This window comes from Schistocerca gregaria, chromosome 4 (assembly GCF_023897955.1).
Source record: "Schistocerca gregaria isolate iqSchGreg1 chromosome 4, iqSchGreg1.2, whole genome shotgun sequence".
Classification (NCBI taxonomy): domain Eukaryota; kingdom Metazoa; phylum Arthropoda; class Insecta; order Orthoptera; family Acrididae; genus Schistocerca; species Schistocerca gregaria.
This window is the reverse complement of record NC_064923.1, coordinates 30,379,357-30,391,946: the sequence shown is the minus strand read 5'-3', so window position 1 is coordinate 30,391,946 and position 12,590 is coordinate 30,379,357. Positions and strand designations below refer to the sequence as shown.

At 41.9% G+C, this 12,590-nt stretch overlaps 1 protein-coding gene across 7 annotated transcripts in view; it reads left to right on the top strand.

Annotated features, from left to right (window-relative positions):
* Window positions 1–12,590, top strand: part of LOC126267963 (neurexin-1a) — a 1,982,806-nt gene that overhangs the window by 1,189,007 nt on the left and 781,209 nt on the right. For all 7 annotated transcript variants that reach the window (XM_049973298.1, XM_049973297.1, XM_049973300.1 and 4 more), the window contains one exon: window positions 7,765–7,791. In XM_049973298.1, the coding sequence (XP_049829255.1) occupies window positions 7,765–7,791 (27 nt within the window). The remainder of the gene's footprint in view (window positions 1–7,764; window positions 7,792–12,590) is intronic.

Genomic DNA, 12,590 nt, shown 5'->3' with positions numbered 1-12,590 from the left:
AGATGTATACAATTAAATATTACAACTGTGAACATATTATGTAAATGTTATTAAATACATCAGAAGCAAAGTAAATAATTTGGGATGGATGTACATAAGTAAATACTACAACATCGTACATTACATTGGTTTCTGATTCTTTTTTAGATATAGCTAGTTGTAAATATTCTATGACAAAGCAAGCGATTATGTATTTTTCATTATTTCATGTTGAGTTAGTGTCTGTATGTTGTTATTGTTAAAGTGAGTAGTGTTTAATTTAAACTGAAAAGCAGGTGAATGAAATTTTGAAGAAGGCTACATTGACTAATGCAGAGAAGCTACAGAAATAAACGAACATGACAATGGCTTCAGTAAGAAAGGAGAAAAACTTCCAACAGGTTAATGCATCACACCAAGTTATCTCTATTAACCTAAGAAAATCGCAAGAAGATAGGTCATTTGGGCTACCTCCACTAACTTAAGTCATCTGACTGCCACCTCTTCCTAGGAACTGGGGCCAAGTTTCTATTTTGGCGGTGAAAAAAGGACAATTCACGTATCTAGCTAAACGGCACGAAAGAAAGCACATTTGCACTATCTCCACTAACCTAAGTCATTCGACATCCACCTCCTCCTAGGAACCGGTGCAAAGTTTTAATTTTGATGCTAAAGAAAGGTCACTTGGGGTTTCTCTACCAACCTAAGAAAATTGCGGGAAACGAAGCTCACCTCCAATAACCTAAGTCACCTGGCCGACACCTCTTCCTAGGGATTTGTGGGAAAAGGACTCAATTTGTACTGGGCTGGTGTAGAGAGGAAAGAGTGTACTTTATCTGTTTTGAAACAATTTGTTTAGGGATGACGTATATTTATCACAGTCATACAGAACACACACTCTGACATGCTACACAGCATACAGACCTGCAAACTACTCCTACATAACTGATGTATAATGCTCTACACACATGCTTGATAATTGTAAACTGTCAAAATAGCGCATTTCACAGCCTATAGACATGCAAACCACTCGTAAATATTTCAATACATTTACGTCCAGAGAGCCAAACAACTCGTAACTTGTCAAAATAATAATCAATCTAAAAGACTCTGCAAACATGCATGCTGATCGTCAACAGTCGAAATCATGCACCAGTCTTTATTTAAATGATTAGAGGCAGCACCACCATCCAATGTGTTCACCATGAGGTCTGCACTCAAACTGACCTAGTACACAGTACAGTCACCAGATGGTTCTCACATCCATCCTGAGATGTAATCCGAGATGGTGGTCTGGAGGGATAAAATGGTGTGAAAATAACTCAGCTTGTACTGAGCTGCTGGGGAGAGTTAGGAAGAGGTGTACTTTATTTGTTTTGGAACATTTTATTTAGGGGTGGAGTACATTTTTCACACTGATGCAAACACTCGCCCTGATGTGCTTGGTGTCACAATACCCACTCTACAGACCTGTTAACTACATCTAAATAACACTCTTCAAACATGGAAACAAATCGAAATTTACCTAAATAATTTCAGTGCAGACCTGCAAGCTGCTCCTAAATAATGCAGTACAAAGATGTGCAGACACGAAATCAGCTCATAAACTATCCAAATAGTGCTTAGCGCAACCTACATGCCTGCTCGCAATATAGTGTAACAGACACGCAATCAACGAGTGCAAGCACGACATCCTGCCACCCCCTCCCCAGTAGAGGGCACAGGAGACTAGCGGCAGCCTCATTAAGTGGTGCAACTGTCAGGTGTCAAACAACACACAGACGCCCGTTAGGGTTCCGCATGCATGAGCTGGCAGCATCAATTTCATACTTGACATCTGAGAAATTCCCATCGAAATACGTGTTCACCTAGACACCGGGGCTGACGTGACCGGGTGGGATCGCAGGGGCGCCCCGCCACAGCCACAAGCTGCCACCGGACGCAGGTGGAAGTTGCCTCTATTTTCGAGTATAGAGTCACTATTATATCCGTTCACAGAACTCCAAGGAAAGCTAACGCAGACTTCATACGCGAGACGCCTCCGTGCAGCACGTGTCTTTACCATTAATAACAGAGTAGCACAGGGCGCATTGCCCCTAGCTTGACATGAGACACGCTTGTAACTCTGCTTAGCCACCCAGCGTGACATGCACAATGCCGTAAAGTGCACGTGTGTACCTATAAATCTTCGCAAGTGCATCCAACAATGTTCTCATTCTTATACTGATGTCACGTGGCTACGTAATGAATAAGAACCAAGTCGGTCTCACTGAAATTGTATAGTGTCCCAGAAATACTTAACACCCGCTTTCTTGTTCTCACAGACCTAACGTGGTACCAGTCCATCACGTGTTATCGTTCCTGCTTTCTACACTCACAAACGTTCCCAAGGCTATGTAGAGGCTCCTTATCCCAGCACGAAGGATGTAAATGAATCGAGCATTATGATTGGCTCTTATCGAATTTACCCGCCGAATTACTGAAGCTACCAGTATCGAAGCACCATCCACCTGTTCTTTTTTTCTGCAGACAGAACTATCAGCAGCGAAATTATTTTGCACAGATCGCTAAATTGCATTGCGAAGTCGTCTACAGATCATCAAATACATACGAGACTCACAAGAATATTGGGAGCCAGGAACATATTCACTAATGTAACTACAATTAAACATTACAATTGCTGCTACAGTCTGACACCGATGAATGTACAGGCACTGTCTCCTCATAATGACTGTGCTTCTGGAATGAATCTCAGTATCTACAGTGCACATAAGTTTCCACATAAAAAAATCTCTCTCATACTCTCACGGTTATCGATGTGGTGAATCTATACGTCCATCACGATAGGACACACTGTCATCTTCTCTAGTCATGCCACTACATAGATCATAGTATCTTTACAATGTAGACTATACATGTTTTACACAATGTAAGCCGCATGAACTTTACAATTCAATACATACACATTTTACACAGTCAGTGCAGTTATCATTTATATCCTCACAGCACCCAAAAAAAGTATGGCATTCCTACACTAACACCGGCTATATGTCATGATGCTCGTCAGTCCTAGAGAAGCACCGTCAGCCTTTTCTTTCTTTCTACAGACATGACATTCAGCGGCAGTAAACTATTTTATACTGATCCCTATATTGCACCGACAACTAAACTTCGCAAAGTATCATACATATTGTGAAATACGGAAAGACCCCTACTCAATTACACTGCTCCCCCACTGAGGACAGGAGCTTGAATATTAGAGCATGAAACCGATCACCAACCCAGCAATATCTCACCAAATACCATGTCATGTAGTAAACATACAATCCATATCCTCCACCTTACCTAATCATCCCTTTTATATCAGAGCACCCTCAGCGGACTCAAGTTGCTCTCAGAACTGTTCTACAAATTCAGGATCATATCTCCTCCACACAAACGCATTACTGTTTCTGCTCCAAACCTGCTTTTTTGCTTACTCGCTTTTCTATGCACATCTCCAGGCTCGGGGATTACAAAAACACACGGATTTTTGCATGGGCTGCATAATATTATACCTTTTCAGTGGTACTTCTCGACATCAAGAACTGAGCACCATCCTATCGATCGCTGGCGCAACATAATTCCCACGATACAGACTGGCAATTATTTCTCTACAAACCCCAAACCTTAACGAGGTGCAGCATGCTGTAAACGACCGAGTAACTAGAAACAAATAGAGGAAACCGATATTACCACTCTCGAATACCGATGTCGGGGATGTAACAGATTCCAAATCATCCCTATAATTTACAAGCCAACTTAGTACCTTCCCGTGTCTAGAGAATAGGCAAACGTGTCTCCCACTTGATAGATGCACACATCACAATCGATCTTCTCTCATCTAAATAAAGGTGCGGAATGTGCAGAATCAGTGAACCGAACAGTTTACATGGTAGGGAATAAATTATTTCAGTAAATTAGGAGTTGTTTGCATGACAGGAGAGTGTTATTTAGAAGTATTTTACAGGTCTGCAGATTGTGAATTGCGACCCGAAGCACATCAGGGCGGGTGTTTTGCATCACTCTCCCCAGCAGCTCAGTGCAGGCGGAATCATTTTCGTGCCACTTTACCCCTCCAGACCCCCATCTCATATTGTGTCATGGGATGGATTTGAGCACCCTCTGGTGACAGTACTGTGTACTAGGTCAGTCTGAGTGCAGACCTCATGGTGAACACACTGGATGGTGGTGCTGCCTCTAATTGTTTAAATAAAGACTGGTGCATGATTTCGACTGTTGACGATCAGCATGCATGTTTGCAGAGTCTTTTAGATTGATTATTATTTTGACAATTTATGAGGTGTTTGGCTCTTGGACATAAATGTATTGTAATATTTACGAGTGGTTTGCATGTCTATATGTCTGTAGGCTGTGAAATGCGTTATTTTGGCAGTTTACAATTAGCAAGCATGTGTGTAGGGTATTATACATCAGTTATGTAGGAGTAGTTTGCAGGTCTGTATGCTGTGTAGCATGTCAGAGTGCGTGTTCTGTATGACTGTGATAAATATACTCCTTCCCTAAACAAATTGTTCCAAAATAAATAAAGTACACTCCTTCCTCTCTCCACCATCCCAGTACAGAAAGAGTCCTTTTCCCACCAACCCCTAGGAAGAGGCGGTGGCCGGGTGACTTAGGTTAGTGTAGGTGAGCTCAGTTTCCCACAATTTTCTTAGGTTGGTAGAGAAACTCCAACTGACCTTTCTTTACCACCAAAATTCAAACTTGGCGCCGGTTCCTAAGAGGAGGTGGCACTCGGGTGACTTAGGTTAGTGGAAGTAGTCCAAGTGTCCTTTCTTTCACACCATTTCCTAAGCTTATTAGAGATACGCGAATTGACCTTTCCTTACTTCCAAAATTCAAACTTGGCCCCAGTTCCTAGGAAGAGTGACTTATCTTCCCGCGATTTTCTTACATTAGTAGAGATAACCTTGGTGTGATGCATTATCCTGTTGGAATTTGTACTTCTCGCTGATTTTCTGGGGGAGGGGAGATGGCGTTGCACTCCCGTCGAAAGCCGCCACCTTGGGTGACATGAAGTCTGCCATCTTGGATGACGTCTTCCCCGCCATCTTGGATAATGGTTCTTTGGGGTAGTATCCGTCTTGCCCCAATGCTAATGACTACGGAAAAGCCTTTGGACATGGCCGCGAGCTCGATTCCAGTCCACTGTCGGCAATGGGGAGTTAAGCATGGACCGTGCCTGCCGCTCCTGCTGGCGAAACGTCAGATAAATCATCAAATGAACCTCGGCTGAAGAACCCACGACAGTAGCGAAATGGCACTTTGTCATTGTCCTAGCTGTTAAAAATACACAAGCACAAATTTTCAGTACTGTGTGTGTGGTGTTTTGGATCTCTTGGGGATTGGAGAAACTATTTTTCACTGTTTAGTTCGTTATAAATGTGTATTACATTAAAAAGTTACATAATTATTTCACTCTGCACTTGAGTTTCTCATAGCGGGGAACCAGTTTACAAATGTTGTGCTCCACCATTTGCCGTAACTAAAATGATGCACAGTGGAACTTGGAAATGTAATCTGCAGGTGTGCTAGTTGGCTAAATTTACGAAATTTCGTTCCTCAACAATGCTTGCTCTTATCCTGTATTTAATTATTTATGTATTTATTTCACCTGGAAAGTTTGTATGTATTATTATCGTTATTGTTATTATGTGCTACTCACGTACTGTGCTTACTGAAATGTAAATACATAAAGGATGCCGATTTAGATCTAAGAAATAGCCGGTTTGCCCTATTCTTGCCGGATGAAATAAATTCATAAGTAATGAAATATATAGCATTCCATTACTATTGTTATTATTTTCGATTATTACCATTTAAAGAGAGCGTTTGAACTTGAATTCCTTTATGATGATTGTTTATGTTTTTTTATGAGCCCAAATTTTCTTCATGTGTTCACTGTGTTGTTTCTTTCGCTCCGCTGTCCATTTGCATCCTGCTCTCTTATGTGCTGTGGTGTAAAATTTATGTTTTTTGATGACGTTCCTGAATTCAATTCTATTTTCTGCATTGTTTACTGTTATGTGTGCTTGTCTGATGTCCTCTTCAACTTCTTTTATCCATTTTTTTCCCTGCCTGAGTTGATGACTTTAAGAATCCGCTTTGAGATTCTGTTTTCATTCATCCTGTGGATATGTCCGTATAACTGCATCCTTCTTTTCCTTTTTGTATCCGTAATCTTGTCTGTGTATTTATATAATTCTGATGTTGGTCTCTTCTTCCAGATTTCTTGCTGTTGTATCGGGTCAAAAACTTTCCTGAGAATTTTCCTTTCTTGTTTCTCTATTTGTTTGATTTTAGTTTGCCCACCTGTTGGTGTTGTTTAACATGCGTACAGTGCCTCCGGAAGTAAGACAGTGTTATAGTGCCTCAATTTTGCATTAATGGATATGGGCTTTTTGTTATAATAGTTCCCTGTGAGTTTATATGCTTTCTGTAGTTTATTTATTTATTTATTTATTTTTTTTACTCTTTCCTCATTGGCCTGTAGGTTGATCCCTGATGGATGGATGAATTCTCCCAGGTACTAAAAACGTGATACTTTACGATTTTCCCATGGGTTGTCACAATAGGCAATTTGTCTTGTGGCACTCTTGCTATATACTGGGTTTTCTCATACGACATTTGCAGGCCAGTTTTTTGTGCACTTTCATGTAACTTCTCTATGGCGTTAGTGGCTTCTTATCTATTGTTATTATTATTATAGCACTGAGCAAACGGTAAATTATAAAAATGTCTTATTAACGTTGTGTTAAGCTATTTTCTCATTAGTTTCTTGTTGAGTGTGACTAATGCCATATAACAGTGACATATAGCGGCAGTACAGTTGGACAGAAATCTGGAGAAGAGCTTGGAATAACAGAGTGAGGTGAGATAAAGTAAAGGAAATCAAATAGAAGTACAAAGGGACGAGGAGAGAAGTGTGACAGGAAGGCAGGTTGGGTGTCAGAGACGAAAAGAGCTGGGATGTACTTATAGGGAAGTCACGTCGACACTCGCTCCGAGAGCACCGGTTCCACTACGTATAAATAAACGTGTTTCACAATGCCGACGGTCACTCGCTCACACTCTTTTCCAGGCTAGCCCTTTGCATAAATCCTTCACCCTCTTCCCTCCCAGAGGGTTCGAAAAGATCTTCTGTAGATCACTCCGCCACATAAGGAGCTGGCATCTCACAGTAGTCTTTGTATGCGGGTAGCGCAAAAATGAAAGCACTTAAGTTATTTTCTGAGATAAAATTCTTTGTAAAATTAATTGGTACTGTGTTCACAAAACAGAGTAATTTGTATACAACGACAGCGGATTTGATCATTGTCACTTGCACTTCATCACTTTCCTCATTGTGTGTGTACTGTGTCTCGAGTACGCTGCTGTAGTAATAATATGCAGTGTTACCGATTTTTCAATTGTGGCCGCGCGGGACTAGCCAAGCGGTCTAGGGCGCTGCAGTCATGCACTGTGCGGCTGGTCCCGGCGGAGGTTCGAGTCGTCCCTCGGGCATGTGTGTGTGTGTGTGTGTGTGTGTGTGTGTGTGTGTGTGTGTGTGTGTGTGTGTGTGTGTTTGTCCTTAGGATAATTTAGGTTAAGTAGTGTGTAAGCTTAGGGACTGATGACCTTAGCATTTAAGTCCCATAAGATTTCACACACATTTGAACATTTTTTTCTTCAATTGTGCGAAAGAAAACGTGATGAAAAATGTAATTTTGTTTTTGTTCACAGATTTCTTCAGGCACTAGCTTCTGCAGGGTGAGTACGCACATTCATTTACCTTACCGTAACCGCGAATGCTTAGATTCGTAGTGAAGTTGTCATACATTGACTTATGTATTTGTGTGTAAAAGATACAACTGACTACAGTACTTTGCAGTGGGTACGATAGCGTTTCACCTGTCAGAGATTGTGGATATGTTGCAAATACACTTCTCCAGTTTGCCTCCGGATAACATTGTGGAGGCCCCAGAATGCTTCTCCAGGGCGGTTGCCGGCTGTGGCAGCCACGTGTGACATCCGCGTGGCGTGGAGGCATGCAAACGTGTCGTCGCCGCGACCTATGGCGCCGGCAAATGCGACTAGTCTACACCTGTGTCACACCCACCTGCAAATCCTGGAAAGTCACCTTGTCGATATACCAGTACCTAATTATCCCCAGACTCAATCCAAGTCGGCGGTCACACTGAGTACAACAGTAAATATTATTGCACAGCTGCGAAATGTTGTGTGATATACGGTGCGTGATTATTTCTCACGGTGATAGTGTAGTCACGTCACCAATACTGGCTTATTTTTCCTGGTGTCGTTTTGATTATAAGTTGTCAATCGAGGAGTACGTGCCTGTGAGACACTTGGACTCTATTTGCACGATTACCTTGTCATAACGGTGCAAAGGAGAGTTTGCCTTTATGTTCTTATGTTCTTGATAAAGTGATACTGTCGGATTCTAGAGATAGTGACGATGATTGGAAGCTGAAGAAAATGACTAGCAACCTGGAGATGTTTCGTGTGTGTAGAGGTACACCTTGTCGAGGCGTAAAAACTGTGTGAGAGGGAGTAATGAAACTCTCTAAACGAGTCCACTGTATACCTAATCTTCTGCCGTAAATAGTGACGTAGCTCAGGTTCGAGAGAAGTGCTAATATTTCTTATCTCGTCTGCAGATGGAAGCATATTTTGACGACACGAACTGCATGCTTACACAGTACACACTTGTGAGCTAACGCAAATCCTGTTAGTAACAATTCGAGCTAGCACCAGCGTCAATTATTCTAGATAAACGGGTGGCTTGGTATTGTAGGTGAGTGTCTGGTTCTCAGAGATTCATCACACGAGAAATACCTATGGGGAACTGACATTGAGCCCTCTTTCAGATGTAGTTCATTATGTACTTTCGGCAGTTTGAAATAATGTGTGGTTTGTGCATTTTACTCGAGATCAGTCGGCCGATCTGTACCATGGATGGGTAGTGAAGGACTGTTTATCATCGGCTGGGTGTTCTCCAGAATATTCTGCATCGTATTTTTATCTATAATACAGCTCAAAAGAATTTCGTTATGCAACGGACTCTGCAAAACCAAGTACAAGCAATCCATCGAGACAGTTCGACCTGAATCTGTTGCCTCCGATGTACAGGGTGGAGAAAAGGCAGCTCCCAATCACGGCACAGCAGGATAGGGGAAGCGAGCGAAATGGCGCTTTGGGTTCGAGTTACAAGGCAGCGGAAAGAGTACTGGACGGTAACCTGAGGGATGTGGGGTCGAGTCCCTGTGCGGAAGCTTTTCTGTTTGTTTTTATCTTTTTTTATTCACTTACATTGCAAATAACTGAAATAAAACTGAGTATTTTGCATTTATTTCTATTTTGATCAAAGTCATTTAATAGAAAAGCGAAGGAAAAATTGCGACTGCAAATAAATTTCCAAGAAAGGCAGTTCTGGATCGAGGATTCAAAAAGTGGTGGACGAGTGCACGGGAAAATACAGGAATGTCATCTTGGAAACTTATGACAATCTTATACCAGGTGAGGTGCTTAAGACACACCATCTCAATAACTCAGCCGGTTTTAGTGATAGAAGAAAATCTTAGAAACAAAAGCTGTTCAGGTTGAAGCGGGAGGTAGTGCATTTATAAACGCTTTTTCGTAGGTGTAAGAGTAGAGGAGACATGATGGTCAACTTCTATACTTTAAGTAATAGACTGGCGTGTTATACTATTTACCTTTTAATAATATGCTTGAAAACACCTAGAGTGCATTTGGTTCTGTAAGGGATTTTTATGTATGGGAGTTCCCTAATTACTATCAGCGCAAAGAACAGTTTACTTGTTTCCTGTTGTGTACAGGTTACATCGAATGTAAACAACACTACAAACACTGCACGTTTCGTGTGTTTGTCTGTCGCACAAAGAATATCAAATGTAAACAAAAAGCATAAATCCTGTATTTATGTGTTGCATGAAGACCATTAGTCTGTGGTTCGTTGTCGTCGAGTAGACGACATTTTCATAAACTTGTATAATTTTCACAATGCTGTACACAAAAGCTGAGAAAGTTGCTCCGGTTTTTATTTACGACGAAAGTCGCTGAAATATGAGAGCAACTGTGCGATTGAAAGCTGAGAAATATCCTGATGGTGCAGCACCCTCGGGATCTAGGTTTGCAAACATAATACAGACATTTTAGCAAAGAGGAAACGTCGATGAATAAAACACGTGAACGGCTCACATCATCAACCGACGAGCGACATGCAGTTTACATCTCACTATTACCACGAATCACTTCATCAGGAGCTCCACGGCATATTCTCCTCCACCTTCTCGACCAAGTTACTCACAGTTGAAGCATCATTTAGAAACCATTGGCACGTTAATTTTCGCAACACGCAGTACTGGTCCTCTGAAAACGCACACTGGCTGAGGGGAAGTCGGCAAGCAAACAGCTGACTTAGCAAAGAGCTGACTCACTCAGCCTTCCAAATAACCCAATTATTGGTCCCTATTTTATTAATGGTAACTTAAGTAGATTTAAGTAAGATTTTGATATCAGAATTATTCAAGTCCTGAACAACAGCTCTGAAGATCGTTGCATCTGTCGGTCCGGCAATACAAAATGGCCCGCACATTCGCCAGACCTAACGCCTCTGGACTTGTATTTGTGTGATACATTGAAACAACAAGTTTACAATGAAATTCCAAACACTCGCAAAGATGTCAAAGGTCGTACTGCAGGAGTTTATTCTATCACCTCGGATAACATTCAGCGCGCTGTATATTCCACGTCCAATGGTTTTAGAGTATGTACGGCTCGTAATGTACGTTTGCAAATGAACTTGTCAAAGTTCAACATCATCATCTGATGTAACAGATTTCTGTACAGTGTGATCAACTGTACATGTCTTGAAACGTATTATTAAAAGGTAAATAATATAACATCCCAACCATTTAAAACAACTGCTGAGTTTTATATCTCCCCTGCCTTTTCATCTACGAAACAATATTGAACAGGACATTACGTCCGCCTTGAGGTAAGCAGCTTTTGTTTGAAAGATTTGCTTCTGTCACTAAAAGTGGGTGAGTTATTCAGGTGGCCTGTCTTATGTGCAATGTGTAGAAATTTTTAGACTGGTGTGACGAAGCCCTGCGCTCAACAGAACAGATGTGTGCTGTTAGGTGACTCGTTCGGAGCCTAAAAAAATCCAGAATTATACAACGAGATGTTGAAAGTTGAAGAAGGATTGTCGTCGTGCAGCGTTGAAATGATTTCCCTCAAACGCACTCCGATAGTGTAGGACTGCAAAATGTACTTTTGTCATGACGCAAATCAAGAAGATTCGTGATTGCTCTTATCGAAAGGGGAAAAGAAATCGTACCCTGAGAAGACTGCATCAAAATACATTCTGTTGTACTTCACAAGCTATCGTCGCTAGTACTTGGCGATATCGTGAATTGTGCACAGTTTGCTTCCAAACAGAGAGACTGTTACAAATGTAAAACAAGTCATCTTTTCTACATACAGTTTAAAACAGCTATGTAATTGTTAAAACGGGGCGTTCATACTGTACGAGGTACTGCTTCCCCTGTTTTTGCGATGACTTTTACTCCAGCAGTGTTAATAATGAACTGCAAAATAATAAAGGTATGTGTATTTAAAACACGAAGCTTTCATTTGCAATCCCCAATTTTCCTTTGCCATCTTTTCAAGCCTTTTCCGAATATATTAATAAATACAAAATTTTGGTTGTTCTTTTGGCACATTTGTGGTTTACGCAAAGTAACAACTGAAAATGAAGAGCAGGAAAGACAGAAAGTTTCCGCCTAGGGGCCTGCCTGGCTGCCTGCCTGCTGTGCGGGGACCGCTGTTTGTCTGTCACACGCAGGCGGCGCGGGGCGGCGCCCCGTGACTCGGCCGGCGGACGCCAAGCGTGCCGTGTTCTTCCAGACGCGTGCCAGTTCAGGCTCTAATTTTTACACTTTCTTTCTTGTCCGAGCCCTGCACCCGACGTTAATCTGGATTCGGTCTGTGGCCAAGAGCAGGCCGTGTGCCGTTCCGAGATGTTTGCTGCGGCAGCCGCTGCATTAGGCTCTGGTCATTGTTCTCCACTGCAAACAAACGAGTTTGCCGCAGCCCGCACTGCTTACCCGGGAATTTGATTAAGAGGTAGCAGCTTTCTGCAACCAATATCAGAGCAACGTGTACCAGAGATGCAAGATTTGAAAGTATAAGATTGTAATGGCTCTCCTCGACTGACGACAACGTGTGCCACTTAGGCATCGTGTCCGTGGAGTGCAGGAATACGTGAACGTGGAACGAGCTGCAGTGCGCACGTCTTTAGCCCTTACGAGATTACCCGAGGCGAGCAAATTTTTTTTTGGCCGAGTATTCAATATTTCGTACTTTATCCTCTTTACTCGGGAACAATATTTAACGTATACAGTCGTTACCAATTCGCGCACGAGAATCGCCATTGCACCCGAGAACGTGAAGGTAACGATAGGTGTGGGTAGCGATTGTTGTCGGTGGCAACCTGATTTTAAGGACATAATTATTTACAGACA